This window comes from Balaenoptera musculus, chromosome 5 (genome assembly GCF_009873245.2).
Source record: "Balaenoptera musculus isolate JJ_BM4_2016_0621 chromosome 5, mBalMus1.pri.v3, whole genome shotgun sequence".
NCBI lineage: Eukaryota > Metazoa > Chordata > Mammalia > Artiodactyla > Balaenopteridae > Balaenoptera > Balaenoptera musculus.
Window position 1 is genome coordinate 110,531,294 of NC_045789.1, and position 20,808 is coordinate 110,552,101.

Sequence of the window (20,808 nt, forward strand, 5' to 3'; positions counted from 1 at the left end):
GTGAAGGCAGGCCTTGGAGAGTCACCAAACACTGGGTGTGGCGGGCCGAGAAAAGACAGGAGAGAACTGCGGTGACACACATGTTAAGACTAAAAGAGGAGTTGTGTGATCTGTTCAAACTGACATATTTCAGTTTTTGGTAAATAGTCAATTGCGTGCCCTTTGGCCGTGACCACACTAGTCAGCTTCTACACTCTGCAGAGGCTGTTTTCCCCTCTGCCTTTCTAATTCTTTCTCCGGGGGTTGAGTGACATCAGTGCCTCGTTGATAACTCCACACCTCGAGCCATCATGGGGGGAACTGGACAGCATTTTCTTCGACACTGAATTTGGCAATTGAACCGTGGTGAACTGCAGAGCTGATGTGGGTTTGTTGGAGGTCACGGCTGTGTGTAATGGGAAGGAAGCGTGGTTCTGTGAAAGGGCTCACCGGCTGGCTCTTGATAAGTTCAAGCCGTTGACATTTAGAATCAAGTAAGGAATGATTAAGACCTCTTTCATAATCACCATCCTCTGCCAAGGTCTGGGTGTGGCTTGCTGGGTTGGGAGTTCACTTAGTGGATGTCATGTACCATTCCAGGTGTAACACAACGTCACCGTACAAGTGAAGACCTGCCTGAAACCATCTTGGCCCAGTAAAATAGTTATCTCAAGTTTTATGGGGCTTTAACATGTCTCTTTCAGTGTTTTCCTTTCCTTCTGAAAACATAAAAATCTTTTCACTGTGAGGGGCAGATACCTTGATAACAAACTAAAATGGCATTGCTTTCTCCCACATGTTGAAGTTAAAGATGAAATATCAGTCATAACTACCAATTTTCTGGATCTGGTTGGTTTAAATCAGACCTTTATCAGATTAGTTTTGTGGAGTCCACAGACATCTGTAAAGGCTCTTTTAAGCACATATTTGGCTGTCAATTGGGAAAATGTCACTGCTCTAACTAAGCAGGCTCATAGATAATTTAGACAAACAGGCTTTATATTTAATTTACTTTGAAGAAAAAGGAAGGTATACTTTCTTGGATGTTTAAACTCATTATACTCTGGATTCTCACTCTGTTACTCACCCATCTCCTTCCATGGAGCAGAGTGTCATGGCCCAGCCTGCCTGGTTGGCATGGCGTCTCGGGCCACATGGAAGCACTGAGCTTGTTCTTGTTCTCCGCACTGCCCCCCAGCCCCATGTATATATAGTAGATATAGAGAGGTAGTAGATATAGTGCTTTGAACCATGCCTGGCACACAATAAGTGCTATATAAAACTGTTGTTATTCTTAAGAGTAGTTGTGTTTCTCGGCCAACAGTACATCATTGTTTTTGCTTCTCTCTCATTCTCAAGGTGATAGTTCATAGAGATTACAGTAGGATGTCAGTTTAAAAAAGAAAAAAAAAAGACTCCCTTTGGGCTATTCAGGTTAGCGATTCAATGTGGCAAATATTTAATTGACCCCTATTAGTGCAAAGACACAGTGCTAGAATCTGTGAGGAATACCAAGATGAGGAAGGTAGTCCTTGCTTACATGGAGAATATGATCTAAAAGAAATGCAGCTGTGATAAGTGGTGAAGAAAGGTATGCATCATAAGACAAGTAAAAACTAAGTGGAAGTTGAGAACTGGTAGACATATCTGTTTGAGGTATTGGGAAAGACTTCATGGAGGAAGTATCATTTTGGATGGAACTGGGGGCATAAGTACATTTTTATTATGCAGAAATGTGAAAGAGTGGGGAACATCCCAGGCATGAACATATCACAGGTCTTATTTGGGGGAGGGGGTGTAGAGAAAAGCCTAGAGCCTTAAGTATAGACTGTGTGTCTATACTGTGTGAAGGAGAACAAAAACTGAGTCTGGCAAGGTGGTGTCTCCATCTGCTCTGGCTACCATAAAAAGTACTGTGTAGACTGGGTGGCCTAAACAACAGACATTTATTTTCTTAGAGTTCTGGAGGCCATAAGTCCCAGATTAAGGTGCTGGCAGATTTGGTTCCTGGTGGGGACTCTTCCTGGCTTGCAGACGGCCCCCTTCTTGCTCCACACTCACATGCCCTTTCCTCTGTGGCTTGTGGAGAGAGTGAGAGAGGGAGAGAGAGATATCTCTGGTATCTCTTCCTCTTCTTAGAAGGACATCAATCCTGTTGGATGAGGGCCTCACTCTTATGACTTCATATAAGCTTGATTGCTTCCTCATAGGTCCTGTCTCCAAGTATAGTCACTCTGGGGGTTAGGGCTTCAACATAAGAATTTTGGGGAGATGCAATTCAGTCCATAACAGGTAAGTTGAGTTATATTTGTGGAAAACTAGAATCTGAAAGTCAGGCATTGGGGTTTTACTTCTCTAGACCAGCACCATCCAGTAGAAATATAATGTCAGTCACATATGTAATTTTAAATTTTTTGTAGCTACGTTACAAAAAGCAAAAAGAAACAGGTGAAATTAATTTTAATATTTTATTTAATTCAATATATATCCCAAATATTAACAGCTTAATGTGTAATCAATATAAAAATTATTAGTATCATCATTATTATTATTATTATTATTTTTGATGTGGACCATTTTTAAAGTCTTTATTGAATTTGTTACAATATTGCTTCTGTTTTATGTTTTGGTTTTGTGGCCACGAGGCATGTGGGATCTTAGCTCCTGGACCAGGGATCAAACCCACACCCCCTGCATTGGAAGGTGAAGTCTTAACCACTGGACCACCAGGGAAGTCCCTCATCATTGTTTTTTAATTGGAGTATAGTTGCTTTACAATGTTGTGTTAGTTTCTGCTGTACAGCAAGTGAATCAGCTATACATATACGTATATCCCCTCTTTTTTGGATTTCCTTCCCATTTAGGTCACCACAGAGCACTGCGTAGAGTTCCCTGTGCTATACAGTTGGTTCTCATTAGTTATCTATAATATAAAAATTATTGATATATTTTATGTTCTTTCACAGTTGGTACTACGTCCACAAAATCTGGTGTGTGTTTTACACCTACAGTACATTTCAGTGTGTACTAGCCACAGTTCAGGTGCTCAATACCCACATATGGCGATGGCTACCGTATTAGGCAGCACAGCTCTAGGAAACAGACAGCTACTGGCAGCATCTGAGTCAAGTGGTGCAGTGACGGGAGATGTGGTTCGGGAAGATTAATGTGGCACTGGTGTTTAGGAGAGAAATGGAGGAGAGATGGGATGCAGGGAATGTTGTAAGGCTGCTCCTCTTACAGCAATGGAAAATTGAAGAGAAGGACCTAAAGGTTAGGGTGGTGGTAACTGAGAAAAGAAAAGATGGGTAGTTGGGAAAAAAAGTGATGACTTCGTTCATATTTATGTAAAAAAGGCAAAAATGTTGAATTTGATATGATCTGAACTACTAAATGTTTACCTAGAGATAGTTTACCATCTCCAGCTTTCCCACTGAGCCACATGTGCTGGGAAATTTCCTTTCCTTCCAAGCAGTAGGAAAACTTCCAGCCTCGTGTCAGGAGTTTACCTGCGTGGGCATGCAGCCAAGGGGCCCAGTCCATCTCTCTCTCCAACATTTATAATAGAATTTTTGAATCTAAAAATGTATAGAGCTCTGAGAACATATGGCATGACAGAAGTTGAAGATGCTCCCTTTCCAGAATATTGGGTTTTCCAATTATACGACCCTCTGTTCTCCTCTGCACCCTACTTTTGTCTTTCCTACCCCCTTTTCCTGACAGATATTGATGAGTGCCAACTGGGCGTGCACACCTGTGGGGAAAATGCTGCCTGTACAAATACGGAGGGAAACTACACCTGCACATGTGCTGGCAACTTGTCTGAACCTGGACGGATTTGCCCTGGTAGGTTGGTGGGTGGTCCAGATCCAAGGGGAGGGACTTGATTCTGAAAAAATCAGTACCCAAGTGTATTTCCATTAGAGCTTCTAGAAATCATTCAGTTCAATCAGGCTGGTGAGTTTACTTTCCTGATTAGATTGATGCTGGGGTTGAGAATGTGAAATGGCCCAAGTTTTCTTAATTTAATAGCATCTGGAATAAATCCTTTTTTATTATTCACAATTCAATAAAGGTGGGAACACAGGTGGTTCTCTTTAACTATGCAGCTAATGTCCTGATTTGTAGTGTTGATTTTGGGGGCTGCTGGAAAAGCTCTGCAGGGCTAGACAGGTTGAGGAGGATGTCCGGACTCTTAGCATTTTGAATCACTTTCAAGGATTTTAAAATAAGCTTTTTCTGAACTTAAAATTTTTAATCTAAAGATAGAATCCCATTTTTAATGAACTTAAAGAAGTAGCAAAATCACTACTTTTTTTTTTTTCATTCCTTTAGGAAATAGCTGTTGCCAAAGTGAAGAGGTAGATACTATTTCGTCTTGTTATATAAGGGGGAATATGGTTTGCAGAGGAACTGTTTTTTTAAATAAAGTTGGAGTTTCAAGGGATATCAGTGTTCATCTATGCCATCTCTCCAGTTTCAAAATGGTTCTATTCCATTCTAGAGATTTGACATATGTAATTTGAAATTCTTAATAAAATTGCATTTAATTTTTTAAAAATCAAGTCAGTATTTCTTGATCTGAATTAGAACCTTAAAAAATGTTAATAATGGTCACTTCCTGCTTCCTGAACCCTCCCCCATAACAGCAGTATCTTCTCACCATCAGCACCCAGAAGGGGAGCTGGCTTCACAGACCCTAGAAGCCAGGGTCAGCTAAGTCACTGCCAGCTATTTACCTGTCTCAGCTCTGCAAGCAGAAAACATCCTGAGAAAGGAAGGTTCTGCACTTGCTCGGGTCTCTGTTTTTTTAGCATGTTATTTTCTCAAATAATTTGCTCCTCTTAAAGGTACTGAAAGACTCCTAATATTTATATAGTCAGCTACACACCCTAATGTTTTCCTTTTAAAGAGCAGCAAGCCATTCAATGAAACGGACTTCCCCGCTTTGGCGTCCCCTCTGTTATGGTAACATTTCCTTTCTGTCAAAGTTGCTAGTCTTGTCTTTGAGGGCTCCCCTGCAACTTAAATAGTTTTTAGAAGAAAGTCGCATGTGGGAGAAATTTTTGAGACTCTCAGGAAACTAGGGGTAGTGGACTGTGTAGTGGTAGGTGGTTTATAAGGCATGAAGAGATACTATTGTTCAGTGAGACGCTCTTAAGCTAACTGCTGTTTCACACAGCGTGTGCTTTTGGATGATGGGTGTGCTTTTATAATGAGATCTGCACTCGGAATTCATATGGTCTTGGGATTGACCATTCTCTTACAGCTTCCAACATGCTTTATGTCAAATAATGCTGAACCTAAGGAAAGAATGGCTGGTTCCATGGTGAAGGACACGAGGTCTGGTTAAGAAAGTGAAACTGTTATTCTATATCACACCTATTGTTCTATCTCACAAATTGTTCACAGAAACTACTTCCTGATATTGATATCTGAAAGACCCCAATCACTTCAGAAAGTAAAAGAAATGCCTTTGCTTCTTCTAGACTCGACTCCACCCTCTCATCCCAGGGAGGATGGCCGCTCTTCTGTGAGAAATATTTATCCCGAATGTCCCCCGTCCCATGATGGGTACTGCCTCCACGGCGGTGTGTGTATGTATCTTGAAGCAGTCGACAGCTATGCCTGCAAGTAAGTCAAGCTATTTTTCTGATGGCACAGAGATATGATATTGCAGCCCATAACTTTTAGCAGATTCAGAAAACTTATATTGAGATTTTTCTATAATTAGGCTTTTCCGTAGGGAAAAATATATAATTTATATATGTAACCCTATATTTACATATATAAATTGTGTGTGTGTGTGTATTACACCTTTCCTGCATATTTCACCACCCCCCGCCCCTAACCCGGTGCTAGTGATAAATATTAAATGTAAGGAACTGGTTATTTTCCCTCTTACTTAAATAACTTGATGTTACTACTGGTACAGGCTGGGGATTAAACTGAGAGAATTTCTTAAAACTTTGATGTATTTTCTGCCAAATCGATGGAGCGCACCAATGCTATGTTTCTGAATTTTAAAAAGTGTTATATATATTCACACTGGACTTCTTGCCTTCAATGCTCAAAACTAACATATTTTTTCCCTCTTGACTTCCTAATGGTTGGCATTTACATGTTTGTTGTTTGGTAACGACTGCTGGAGGCAGCCGTGGCTGCCTTTGCTCTGCTTTTGTCCCCGTGATGGTTTCGGTGGCCTAAGTGCCAACCTGAAGAGAGTGTTCAAGGAAGCCCTGGAACTGCGAGGTGTTCCCACCGCACTCACTCAGAAACCATGCCCCTCAGTTTTTAGTAAAAACCACACGCAGAAGATCTAGTTTTGTATCAAATCTTACTTTTAATTACTTTCATAATTTGAAGGCAATCTGAGAGAATTGATAGATACTGAAAAATGAATAGGTCTCCTACGGCTGGACTCCTGACTCATTGATAATTTTCTCTGTGCCTAGTGAAGGAATGATGAAATACTTCGATCCTCACAAATAGATGCTGTAAGCTTAGAGGCTTTGATTATTTTATCACTAATAATCAGCAGAAACATCGTCTAAATTATAAGAAGAATAAGTTATATTCTGTGACAAAGTATATGGCCTTGCATTATAAATCACGTCAGCCTGACACAAACAGTGAAAAATGCTCATGAATATTAGCAAAAATGACTCAGTTCTAATAGAAATCTGCTTTCATATTCATATTTCATGCTGTGATTTTCTAACCTAAGATAAATTTAGTACTTAATCATCCTTCATTTTGATAATAAGAATCAAATTGTTTTTACCTGTTCATGGCTTCTTGTTGTTACAGATAATGAAATTATGAAAACAAGTGTCCTAGCAATGGTCTGTGTTTCTCTCTGATACTTTAACTTTGGGTTATTAAAGACATTATAGACCTAGAGTCTGTCATACAAAGTGAAGTAAGTCAGAAAGAGAAAAACAAATACCGTATGCTAACACATATATATGGAATCTAAAAAAAAAAATGGTTCTGAAGAACCTAGGGGCAGGACAGGAATAAACACGCAGATGTAGAGAATGGACTTGAGGACATGGGGAAGGGGAAGGGTAAGCTGGGACGAAGTGAGAGAGTGGCATGGACATATATACACTACCAAATGTAAAACAGATAGCTAGTGGGAAGCAGCTGCATAGAACAGGGAGATCAGCTCGGTGCTTTGTGACCACCTAGAGGGGTGAGATAGGGAGGGTGGGAGGGAGACGCAAGAGGGAGGGGTTACGGGGATATATGTATACATATAGCTGATTCACTTTGTTATACAGCAGAAACTAACACACCATTGTAAAGCAATTATACTCCAATAAAGATGTTAAAAAAAAAAGGACATTATAATAAGAAGAAGGGTACTGCAGGGTTGCCTATTGCAGTCAGCACGTTAATTTCATTTGAACCTGATAGCAGCAATTCATTAAATGATTTGTGAACTCTTTAGCACACTGCTTTCCTTGCTGTCATTAAATCCTGATGAATATATCATATTCCTCTAATAATGTTTCAAACACGAGTTGCTACAAAATGACAATTAAGCTGGATCTAACACTTAAATTTAAGGACCTTTAATCAAAAGCAACATTTAAAATATCTCCAGAGTTCCCATTAATCAGGATCATAACTTTGTTTTTGAATTCTATATTTAATAAAAGTGTGGTTTAATCAGATGTCCAACCCTTCCCTCCTTCCGCCCCCCAATGACCTCACCTTGTAGTTTTTTAATTCCATAATAACACATCCTTAAGGAGTGCTTCCCAGTCCAGCTTTTATTAGAAACACTTCACAGGCATCATTCCACACAGAGTGTTCTTAACGTTGTGAGCACGTTAATAAAGGAATGTGCTTCCTTCCTTGTTTGGAGGCAACGAAAGCTCCCCTCAGATGCAGGACCCCCTGGCCGCCCCGGGGATGCAGAGAATGTGAGAACTGAAAGTCTCCACACCCAAGGTCCTCCTCACAGATCCCCCGCTCTGGGGATTCTCAGAGGACCCCAAACCTCCTGAGCACAGAAGAGGTCATCGTTCATTCTGGTTTGGCTTTGAACCAACCCAACACCCTATGGGGCAGGTCTTCTTCAGCCCAAGTTCTCCCAATAACGGTGCTGTGAAATGTTTCATGAAAAAAGGGTTGTGAATGGGCAGAAGACCTAAACAGACATTTCTCCAAAGAAGACATACAGAATGCCAACAAACACATGAAAGGATGCTCAACATCACTAATCATTAGAGAAATGCAAATCAAAACTACAATGAGGTATCACCTCACACTGATCAGAATAGCCATCATGAAAAAATCTAGAAACAATAAATGCTGGAGAGGGTGTGGAGAAAAGGGAACCCTCTTGCACTGTTGGTGGGAATGTAAATTGATACAGCCACTATGGAGAACAGTATGGAGGTTCCTTAAAAAATTAAAAATAGAACTACCATACGACCCAGCAATCCCACTACTGTGCATATACCCTGAGAAAACCATAATTCAAAAAGAGTCATGTACCACAATGTTTATTGCAGCACAATTTACAATAGCCGGGACATGGAAGCAACCTAGGTGTCCATTGACAGATGAATGGATAAAGAAGATGTGGCACATACATACAATGGAATATTAGCCATAAAAAGAAACAATTGAGTTATTTGTAGTGAAGTGGATGGACCTCGAGTCTGTCATAACAGAGTGAAGTAAGTCAGAAAGAGAAAAACAAATACCGTATGCTAACATATATATGTGGAATCTAAAAAAAAAAAAAAAAAAGGTTTTGAAGAACCTAGGGGCAGGACAGGAATAAAGACGCAGATGTAGAGGATGGACTTGAGGACACGGGGAGGGGGAAGGGTAAGCTGGGACGAAGTGAGAGAGGGGCATGGACCTATATACACTACCAAAGGTAAAATAGATAGCTAGTGGGAAGGAGCTGCATAGCACAGGGAGATCAGCTCGGTGCTTTGTGACCACCTAGAGGGGTGGGATAGGGAGGGTGCGAGGGAGGGAGATGCAAGAGGGAAGAGATATGGGGACATATGTATATGTATAACTGATTCACTTTGTTATAAAGCAGAAACTAACAGACCATTGTAAAGCAATTATACTCCAATAAAGATGTTTAAAAAAAAAAAAACAACCCTAAAGAACTAGTGGAGCATGACCTGCCCTTGTGGAATGCTGGCTGATGCTCTGGGCCTTGTAAGGCTGAGAGGCTTTGACATTGCAGCCTCCTTGGCTCCCAGTTCTCTTGTGACGTGCTTGGCATATTCCTTGAGACCCTAAGATCTATGAAAGGATTGGAGATGTGGCCTATTAATGTCAAACAGTTTAAAAGTGGCTTCTAGGCATTGATAGTAAACGTCTATAACCAAGGACAGCTAGAATTAAAACAGCATACAGGAAAGCCGGGAATAACCTGATGGTCCTTTATGCTTCCTACACTCAGATCCTGCATTCTCTGGTAGGATCACTTCTAGAAGAATCGTTTTTCAGAGGTGCATGGAACTTAAAACTCTTTTTGGAAGTGGCCCCATGTAGTAGAAAGAACACAGACTTTGAAATCAGAGAACCATTTGAATCAAACCTGCCATTCACTAGCTGTGTGAAAAATTACTTAACTCCTTTGAGTCTCACTTTCCTCGTCTATAAAATGGGAATATGCCATCAAAAATAAAATGAATAAAAGCGCCTAGTACAATATCAGAAATATAAGGTGCATAACAAACACTAGTTACTTTCCCTCCTGTCTTTGAAAGTGACTCGCCAAAGCTCCTATAACCAACTCAGGTAGAACTAGGACTAGACTTGAGACCTTCTGGGCCTTCATCCATGACTTCATCCATGATGCATGCTTCGTCTAATGCTTTTGCCTTGCTGCGTCTTCCCCCCATGGGGACTGGTATCAGTTCTCTGTGTATTCATTCCTTTACCTCCCTTTGGAACAAAGTGGGGACATGGATATACAGAGAGTGGATCCAGGGCCAAGGTGAAGAAATTCCTAACAAGTGAGCGACACAAAAATTCTAATAGAATATTTTTAAAGTTTATGATCTTGCAAAGAATAATAGAATATAGTTCTACCCAAGATCCTGAGAGTTTCTGGAAGCATGTGTTCCCAGTAGATGGCAGCATTGTTTCATTTACTTTCATCTAAAGGTTCGCAGCCTGTGTTGCCCACTGGTAATTCCAGTAACAATTTCACTAATGCAACAGCAGGATGTTGGTGAATGCCTCTTTTCCTCCACTTAGTTTTTCTCCCTTGAAGAAGTAAGCAAATGCTTGTGTGTCACCACCGAGTCCTTCTGAGTCTGTGATTTTAAAAAAGGAGGAAAAATGGTTTCCTCTGCAGACTAGTCTATGCTTCCAGTTCAGAGACTACTCAACATTCTTTTACAACCTGGTCTCAAGTGAAAGACTCTGCTTTGAATTCTTCCTTCCTTTGACCTATACTCATTGCAGTCTGGCTGAACATTTGTTCGAAAACTCCCTTGGCTCTTAGGGCAGGGTTGCTTTATGTTGGTCTTAGAGGAAGCTTCACAGGATTTTAGCCTAACAGAAATTGATCTTTGATCAATGTTCTGCAGTGCCTTATAGAGGCGGTATGCAAATAATCCCCCATTAATCCCAGGGCCAACAGACCAATGGCGGAAGTCTGTGTTGCATTAACTTGTAAATTAGAGTGCTTTCAAATGACCCCTGATGGATTTTCCGTATGTCCAAAGAGCTGAAGCCGAAATGCAGAGGTTGAGAGAAGGCTGGATATTGAGTGCAAAAATATAAGCGTTTTCGGCCTTGGCTCACTGCTGACCTCTGTTTGTATGTTGTCACAGCTGTGTCGTTGGCTACGTCGGGGAGCGGTGTCAGCACCGAGACCTGAAGTGGTGGGAGCTGCGCCATGCCGGCCGCGGGCGGCAGCGGAGCACCACCGCGGTGGCCGTCTGCGTGGTGGTGCTGGTCCTGCTACTGCTCTTGGGGCTGTGCGGGGCTCAGAGATACAGGTGACTTTGCTTCCATTGGAACCTTCAACCTCCTTCTAGCCCCTCCCAGGGGCTTCTTGAGATGAGCTGCTTCTACACACTTATTTCATTTAAAAACTGGAATAACAGTAAAAGGAAACAAAAAATGGTCCAGGATTTCATTGCTCTAAAACATCAGTGCTTTTACTGTTCCATTCCAGTCTTTGTTCATAAACCTATGTAGTTTCCTGGGTTGTTATTTAACCTCACACGTTTTTATATTCCACTTTTTTTCTTTTAGCATCATGTGCTTCCTCTCACGCCATCCCCAACCTGTATAACTATAATTTTTCATGGGTGCCATCCATTGAGTTGATTTCCCACAAAGTATTAACTTCTGTTCAAGAAACTCAGTTATCTTCCCTAACTTGGAAGGAAGTTTCCGGTCCTTGGAGTTTATGTTTTTAATCATTTCAAGTTAAAAGTTTAAAACTGTGGAACAATAATATTTATACATTTATTTAAAAAAAAAAAACAAAAAACCCCCACTACATTAGGGTGAAGAAATGGGCATCACATTGTTTGCTCATTTTCCACTTTCTTAAAAAGTAAGACAGCATCCTCCGCTATCCTCAATATTGAAAAGCATTTTATGCACTGTTGTAGTTTGTCTGGCATATATGACTTAATAAATGCTTTTTGTTATTGTTATGATTTTCCATGAACTGTAATCTTCCCCAAGGAGTCACACGTTCCAAATCCTTTTCTATCTTGAGACACAGGATTCTCAGGCAAAAATTTGAAATTTTAATTCAGGGGTTCATCAGTAACCATTGTACTTTTTAGCCTGGTGTTCAATCAATATCTTGGATATTTGTAGGAAGAATATTGAATAATCAGCGTTTCATCCCATTGGACAGAATGCCAAAAGGAAAGCAGATGATTGGCAAATAATGTAGAAAAAAATGGAAGGAAGAAACAAGTCCAAGTGTACTGTAATTATTAGGTATTTTTTCTTATTCTATGGACTATGACATAGTAAGTAATATGCTGCTAAGTTCAAAGTAAAACTGCCAGTTTAAATATTGCCACGTCACTAATGTACACCAATAAATACAGATCTAGCATTGGGTTTGTAAGTTAGGTGTGTTTAGCCATTTTCTTTAAAGAGTTAAAATCAGTTATTCCTCCCTTTGTGTCAGTCTGACCTGTTTTGTCTAGATTGACTGTCTGACACTATTTGTCTTGTGTATCTCTGAAAAGATTGTTTGTGGAACTAAATAATTTAAAAAGTATTGTAATATTATTACTTCATAAAACTTGTTGCGGACTTCCCTGGCGGTCCAGTGGTTAAGACTTTGCCTTCCAATGCAGGGGATGCGGGTTTGATCCCTGGTCAGGGAGCTAAGATCCCACATGCCTTGCGGCCAAAAAAACCAAAACATAAAACAGAAGCAGTATTATAACAGATTCAATAAAAAAGACTTTAAAAAATAAAAATAAAAAAAAAAAAACGATTTCTTGGAAAGACCGCTTTGTAAAAAAATCAACAGGAAGTATTATGTCACAAACTATAACTTGCAAATTTGGAACTGTTTACATTAACCACTTCAATTTTTTTCCTTGATGCTTTTGATTCAAAATAATAACCCACACTATTTCCTGACGGGGTTCCATCTGTTTCATGGAATTCACAGCTCCTGGGATGGGGCTTCCACAGCAGCCCTTACCTTCCTTATTGCCCTTCCTCCGATGGTCAGACAGGCGTGTTTGACTGAGGGTTACACTTCTAGAGGGAATTAAGATGCCATCTGCCCCGAGATAGCAGCACTATTTTGGAATCTTGAGGCTGGCTGGTGGTCTTCCCCACCACCTTTCCTTCATTGGCTTCCCTTAAATGGCGGCTCAGTATGTGATGTACCTGTCTCTCTCCCTCTCAAGGCTATGCTTTGAGGACAGAGATCCCACTTTCATGTTAGGTCTCCCTCCCTTTCACCCCCTCCCCCAGGGCATGACACCATGCCTTGCATAGACCTGGAAGGAGCCTAGGCTTTGCATCTGTCGACTGAAAAAAAAAAAAAAAAAAAGCACAACGTGAGAGTTATGAGTTAAGTTTTATTGGGGGCAAGATGAGGACTATAGCCCGGGAGACAGCATTTCAGATGGCTCTGAGAAACTGCTCCAGAGAGGTAGGGGGCAAGGTCAGTATATATGTGACTTTGGTGAAGGGGGAGTACAGGCAATCAAGCACATATTTTTCGCAGAAGGTTGCTGCTAGTCTCGTGAAGGTTACTGCTACTCATGAGGAGGAGACGTCACCATGAAGGATTTTAGTGCTTTGCTAGATACAAGGAGATGCAAGAATCGGGCTCATAAAATCTTTTCCTGAGAATATCTAATTATCTAAGGACCTGTTCTGCCAGTTTTTCGCAGAGCACAGAGTGCCTCATTCCTGATCTCCGCACTCAGCTCCTTTCAGGGGGTGTTGAAGGTCAGCAGCTGCTGCAGCTCGTGGTATAATCCTTGTAGAGGTAGATGGCAGGTGCCAATATGTAGTTGGCACAGCATTGTGACCCGGCTCCTGGGCTGCCCTTGGTAGCTGTGTGCCTTGGGTTCATCACTACTATCTTCCAGTCCCATTGGCTTCACTTGTAAAATGAAGCTAATATAGTGCGTGTCACACAATTGCTGTAGTACTATTTCCATAGGCACCCCCTCCCCACAAATTCTAAGTCGATTTAGGTAGAGATTTTGTTGTGTTGTTTTTCCATTGTTATGTCTCCAGTACTAGGACAGGGCCTAGGATATAGTTAGTACTCAATCGATACGTCCATGAATAAATGAATGAATGAATGCATGGCTTCCCGCCCACCCCATGCCCTCCTACCCCTTGTCACGGTACCTTGGAAAGAGTGAAGCATCGTCTGGAAAATAATGCAGGGAAGGATGCCTTAAAACCCAAAGTTAGGCTCCTAGTTTCCTTAATACTTCTTCTCTCCCATGCATTTTAAGTACCTACATTTCAGTAGCAAAAGTAGTTGTCCTTGACCATCACTGTGTAGGCTACTGTTTTATTTTGTTTTGAGATTGTCTGATATTTTGGCTCTATGGCAGGACTCAGAAGCTGCTATCGAAAAATCCAAAGAATCCTTATGACGAGTCGAGCGGAGATGTGAGCAGTATCAGGCCTGCAGATGACGAGGCTGGGATGTCCTCTTGCCCCCAACCTTGGGTAATGTGACCACAGTACATGAAGCAAGAAATTAAATACATGAAGCAAGAAATGTAAAGCAATAAAGCTTTACGTTAATCCCAGTTCATTTTTTTTCTCGTTCTTCACTGAGTTCGGAGAGACTGGAATCTATTATAGCTTCCAGCTGGTGTTAATGTTACCTAACACCACAACAAGTGGGAGGTCCTGGGTGGGCAGTGAGGGTGGGGGAACTGTGTCCTAAATTAAAGTAATCAGATAAGCTAAACTAGTGCCATAATGGAATGCACGAGACATTGATGGGATCTTTTTTCTAGCATGTACTTTCTTGCTATAAGTTAGCTTTTTATGTGTTTGTGAAAAGTCTTTCCCCATTTTTAGGCGATCCCTTTCAGATGGATGTCTTAAAAAGCCAAGATTATGCTCCTAATTTTGTTAAAATTTCTTTTCTCACACACATTTTAAGTCCTTACACTTCAGCAGCAAAACAGTTGCCAGATTTAGCAAATAAAAATACAGGACACCTAGTTAAATTCATACTAATACTGAAAGTTCAATTTTAAATTCAAATTTTACTGGGTATCCTGTATTTTATCTGGCAACCCTTTATATTTTCCAAAAAGCATAGTAATTGTGAAGTTCAAAATGCTTCATAGATCATCCACTTCAGTAATTGATCTTAGAACACTAGAGGGCAGACTTGGGACAGGCTCTCTTGAAATTGCTGGAATTTCCATTTTTCAGAATCCCGTCAGAGATAACTTGACTGGTTCAGTGTGTGTTGTTGGTATCATTTGTGGTATATGTCGTGGAAGAGGCTGGACTATATGGCAGGTCCGTGGGGAATTGAAACCTGTGGGCACATAGGGAGAAGGTTATTAGGGAGAGGTTGTCAAGGGGCAAAGGCATCATTTGGGGTCCTTCCCACATCACTTCTCCCACTCCCCAGCCTCTACTTCATGTGCATTTCAGAGAACAGCTTTCCTGTGGCTATGCTTTTGACTAACAAGTGACCATCTGTCTCTGCCGGTTGTAGGCATTCAGTGTATACTTATTTTTTGGTGTAACTTGAGTACAGAAATACAATAAGAAATGTGAATTCTGGCTTTACTCTTCTAACCAGTTGGCTAATTTTCAGCAAGTCACTGAACCCCGGTTTCTTCATCAGGACTCCAAGGCGTTTGGATTACATGAGCTCTAAGATCCCTCCTGTCTCTGGAGATTCCCTAAGTGTGTGGTTCTGGGTGGACTTAGTTATAGAATGTCCTCAGTTCTTTGAAGCTTCATGACTTGTGGACTCTTTAATTTTCCAGATCTCATTGTCAGCCTGTACGGTACTTCCTTCAGGTTTTGGGTAGCAAGTTTAGTTCATCTTATTTAAATCATGGGAGAGAAGGAGAAATACAATCTGTATCTTATTTCTTAGAAAATCAAAAACACTTGCTGCTGTCATGAGCAGCATGCTGTCTCAGGGCTGTGGTGAGAGGCTCAGTCTCCCAGCCGTCAGAACTGTCTTTGACACCAACGGCTGCTGCAGATATCAGTGGGAGTGGGTGAGAGCTGAACACCCAAACTAGGAGGAGAAGCAGCAGAAACAAATTTGGTTCCATCAGCTGCCTTCCCCAACCCAGGCCAGAATCCCGGAACCTATGTTCTTCTGGCAGAGAGGCATGTGGTTGGAAAACTGGCAGTGCAGTGGGCTGGATTTTAACTTAAGCCAGAAAAATGGGCATGTGCCCTTAAACAGTGGGTCATGTATTCGTTTTGCAATAAGTTACTGTGGGAGACCATCGATGAGGAGGAGGTGGCGAAGGGTGATTAGTGTTGTGGAAAATAAGAAAATGAAAACGTGTTCAGAGGATCCACCGTTCTCTCACCAACATTTCTCTCCCTAATCGACTCTACTCATCTTGATTCCTATACTTTTCTCAAGGAGAAATATGACCAAGGAGATTTTTTTCTATTCTCTCTTCCTCATTGTATTTCTGAGCTATGGGCTCGTTATGTGGAGGGTACATTTCTGAACCAGTAGAGCATTGGTTCAGAACCTTGGGGCAGTCTCTCTGCTGGGTTACTGATTGGCAAGGAAGGACGTCACCAAACTGCATCCTTCATCCTGGGGCATGGGGTCACTTCTTTTCTCTCCTTTTATCTTTGATCTGCTTTAATCTCTAATCTATCTGGTGTGAATGTGAGCCAGTGAACTCTGGTTAGCCTGCATTGCAAGTGCCCAATCAAATGTGGACAGTACAAACAATGACAAAAATAATCATTTTGTTGACCAAAGAGAAATAATGTTGTTTTCTGAGCCTGCCTTTTAGAATTCTGGTTCCCAAGCTGTTCAAGCATGAAAAGACATTTCATGGATCCCGGCAAAATAGTAGCTGCATTATTAGTTCTTATTACCCACTAATGAGCCCAAATTATTCAGAACTTGATAGCATGTTTAAGTGAATTTTCCTAATTAAGCACACACACATATTTGAAAAGTTGGAGCACATACATGTGCGAGATATTATTTGTCTGGCCTGTGGGCAATGCTTAAACACCTGTGGATTCATGTATGGGTAGTGCTAGGTGCTTTAATAGAGAGTAACAGAAGCTTTCTAACTGAAAACTGAATCTTTTATTAGCCAGAGAGACAAACTTGACAGGGCCTTTCTTTTGGCTTTTACCTTCTATAAGGTGGACATGAAGCCATAGGTTTTATTTAACGTATGTTGAGATAATTTATGGATTTTAACAATGTCCTCTCTCTCCCTTTTGTTTGCTGCAGTTTGTGGTTATAAAGGAACATCAAAACTTCAGCAATGGGAGTCAACCTGTAGCCCTCAAGGACGGCCTGGTGGCAGACGTTGGCCAGTTTTCTTCCCTGGAGCCTGGTGAATGATTATCTTTACCTGGATCTTGAATGTTTCCCTGAATGTGAAAAGTCTCATCTACACACAGAAATAGTGAATAGTGAAATTGTATAAGCTGTGTAAGCAGCTGGCTGTATTGGAATGCCATAGAACTTTAGAGAAATATGTTTAGACTAGATTCCTGTTTACCTGAGGTTACCATGTTCACCCAAAACTCTGGTCACATAGCAGTCTGCTAGGTCCCCTTAAGCAAGCACACGAGTCACTCCTTATTTTGATTTAGATTGGGTTTTGAGGTCGTTCTTGGGGTTCGGGATCTATATTGGCAGCTGTAGGTATGGTTCCAGTGAAGTTGCAAGTGGCTCCAAGAAAATGTGTTCCATGTTTTAGAAGGAAGGATTCTTGTGAATTTAAGTTGATCTGGGGGTTCTCCTAGGGATTTGGGAGTATTTAAGTCTTATCAGAAGCTAGCCCTCAACCAGATGCCTGGCCGTCTATGAAATCCAGCCTGCGAGAGGGGCTGTAAAATCAACCCACATTTTCAGGCTGTTCTGGAGCTCAATCTGCTTCCAGTAGAAATGGAGTTACGTATGATTCGACATAATACTTTTGTCAAGAGTTGTATTAAGATAAATTTCTTGGGCTTGGGTCTCGGATATCATAGTTATATTTCCTAACTCAGAGGACAACGTTGAATATGCTTTTTGTATCATAAACCTTCAGAAAGTTTCAGAGAAACTTTGAGCCAACAAAACCACTTCCTCTGCTAATGAGAGGCGCTTCAGCCCCACTTATATTTTTCTGATATTTGCCCTTCATAAATATGCTTATTACCATTCTCTTCTCCTCAGACTTCCTCATAGAGAGAACATAGGCTTCCTGTTTTGAAAAAACTCACTCCAAATCCCCCTCTCATACATGTGTTGCCACGTAACCCAAATTCAGTATAACTTTCTTTCCTAATTTCAGGAAGGCTCTGGATATTAAGGTATACTTCAGAATTGAATATTAAAACTACAATAAATATTATATATATGTATATATATCATTACAAGTGTTGTTAATCGGGATAATGAAAACATTTAGCATTTTCAAAAGTTGCTTGGGTTTTTGTTGTTATTAGTAGCATTTTTGAATGTAATGGAATATCTTGTTTTACATAGTACTTTTTCTTGAGGAGCTAAAAGCAAATAATTCTTTGTTATGAAGATAATCTCCTTTAGAGGTATATATAATGTAATTTTGTAAGATATTCAGTAGCACAATTAAAAGAGTATGGTTAAACTCAGACAAGAACTAAGGACTCAGCTGAATACTCAGGAATAAATTAGAATCTCTCTCTTTTTACTCATTCTATTGCAAACAGTTTGACCCATTCTCTATGAGCCACTCATAATACCTGTCTCCCAATATGAGTGATCATATCCCCAGTCATGTCCAGCCATCTCATAAATGCCTGTTGTGAAAGTGTATGTGGAGATTGGAGGTGGGGAGGTAGAGTGGGAAATAAGATAAAAGATCAAGATTGGCTCTGAGCCAATTCTTTCTCTACCCTGGAAAACCCATTAAGCCACAGGCTACACTAGTGGTGCCTCCATAGAACCATATTCATTGACCTCAGCCAACATCAACTGGTGCAAGTTAAGTGCAGAGTATCATGCTAGGGGATAGGAATGCAAGTGCATTTAAAACCTGAGCTCTGTTCTCAAGTCATTTATGGGCCAAGTGGGGACAGAGGAGGTACACAGAGAAAGCTAAGTAGCAACGTCAGGTAGCACAGTCCTTTGAATCATCTTACTAACCAAAACTATTTTAATTTTTAAAAAATTGGGTCCAGAATGGTTTGAAAATGGGTTCATTTGTGTCTCATATTTCAGGCCTACTCTCCAGCCACTACTATTAAGGTCTGTCTTGCTGGACATTGTGAGTGATGTGAATACTGAAATGTCTTTTTTCTCTTGTATAGGGTCATTGCAACCAACATCATGGAGAAAGGAGCCCCAGATGTATATGGCCACAGAACAAGGATGCTGTGTTTCATCATCCAGTGATAAAGGCTCTAGTCACCAGAGAATGAAGTGTAGCTTTCATCTCCCCTCCTATGGGGCATGGCCCATTACTGGGGGAGTTGAGAAGTCCCATTCTCTCCCGTCAGCTTACCCATTGTGGCAACAAAGAGCTCCGGATCCACCACACCAAATGGAGCTGACTCAGTGAAAGCTGGAATTAAAAGTAAGATCAAGAGGAACAAACCGTATTGACGGATAGTCATACTTCATTTCAAAAAGTAGAGGAAAAAATACAGATTTTCATTCTACAATCTCTACAACTAATCACCTACTCAGCGTCGGAGACAAATACGTATTGTGCTTTTGCTTCTTCCTTCAAGCAGTCTCACTGCAAATTTTCAAGTAAAAGTAACCTGGAGAATCACTGGGTAACTCATTAGAAACCAAAATGGGGAAAGTAGTGCTTTGTAAACTGTGTTGTCTTCAATATTCAATACAAACAGATTTTTTTTCCCTGCAGCCCCAGAAGAAATTTGGGGTTAAAACAATCAATAATACAGGTTGGGTCAGTTATAAAGTAATTTCTCTTAACTGGACAGAACATTTAGCTCAATCTTATGAAATGGTTAGAATATTAAATTATTGTTATTGATATAATACATCAGTAGGCATTTAACTTATCATTGGTGTGGTCCATGCTGGTAATTTTGCAGAATGAATTTTGATAAATTAATGAAAAATGTACTAACTTAGAACCTGATTTCTTCCAAATTGGATGGCTTATTTTTTCTTTAAAAATCTTTGAATGAAAACATTTAATTTTTAAAACATTACCCAAGAGACTTCTGTGTTTCTGACATTACTATTCTTTCTCCCACATAATTTTTTCCCCTAATGAAAATGGTAAATTCTCCCTTTGTATGTTTGCACAGAATTTTTACTTATTTTCAAAATATGAGATTGTAAGCAAATTGCCTGATTTGTTTTAATTTTGGACAGCAATCAATTTCTTCTAATTATTTAAATAAAATCAGCATTAAACATAAACATTTTATTGTACACCTGGTTAAGTAATAAATTATAGTTTAAGGAGATGTTAGAGTTGAAGCAAAGTGATATTCTAAGCTTCCTATTGTTACTTTACAAAAAAAATCATATTTGAAATCTTTCTCTCTAACGTTAAAAAGTAAAATTTCACAAAGTGTTCCAATTAAATATCATTCTTGCAGCCAAGACACTGTTACTACAAATTGCACAACCTAATACTGTAACTGTGGATTGTTTGGGGCTTTGGATTATTCAGTTTACGCATTAACTAGTCCCTTTGCTTATCTTTTCTTTCCTTTCTCTTGAACTCCTTGGACTTTGGTTACGCCAGAAGTCAGCATGAAAAGGAGTTGAAGCACATCTCAAGTAGATACTTCTTAGAAGTTTTGGTAAAGATTTCGTGGTGGAGTTAATTCAGATTTTTCTGTATTCAGTTTTGCTTTAATTGATAGTTGATAACCTGGAGGATCAGAAGATCTGTCTTTTATTTCTTTTTTTTAAATTAATTAATTTATTTATTTATTCTTGGCTGTGTTGGGTCTTCGTTTCTGTGCGAGGGCTTTCTCTAGTTGCGGCAAGTGGGGGCCACTTTTCATCGCGGTGCGCGGGCCTCTCACTATCGCGGCCTCTCTTGTTGCGGAGCACAGGCTCCAGACGCGCAGGCTCAGTAGTTGTGGCTCACGGGCCCAGTTGCTCCGCAGCATGTGGGATCTTCCCAGACCAGGGCTCGAACCCATGTCCCCTGC

At 40.5% G+C, this 20,808-nt stretch overlaps 1 protein-coding gene across 5 annotated transcripts in view; it reads left to right on the forward strand.

Annotated features, from left to right (window-relative positions):
• EGF (epidermal growth factor) overlaps positions 1-20,114 on the forward strand; it is an 87,946-nt gene extending 67,832 nt beyond the window's left edge. For 2 of the 5 annotated variants that reach the window (XM_036852782.1, XM_036852784.1), the window contains exons 19-24: positions 3,703-3,825; positions 5,469-5,613; positions 10,809-10,976; positions 14,049-14,166; positions 16,922-17,027; positions 18,973-20,114. In XM_036852782.1, coding sequence (XP_036708677.1) covers positions 3,703-3,825; positions 5,469-5,613; positions 10,809-10,976; positions 14,049-14,166; positions 16,922-17,027; positions 18,973-19,223 — 911 coding nt within the window. In that variant the 3' untranslated portion in view covers positions 19,224-20,114. The remainder of the gene's footprint in view (positions 1-3,702; positions 3,826-5,468; positions 5,614-10,808; positions 10,977-14,048; positions 14,167-16,921; positions 17,028-18,972) is intronic. The other 3 variants (XM_036852785.1, XM_036852786.1, XM_036852787.1) reach the window with 2 other exon arrangements.
• Positions 20,115-20,808: the final 694 nt, after the last annotated feature.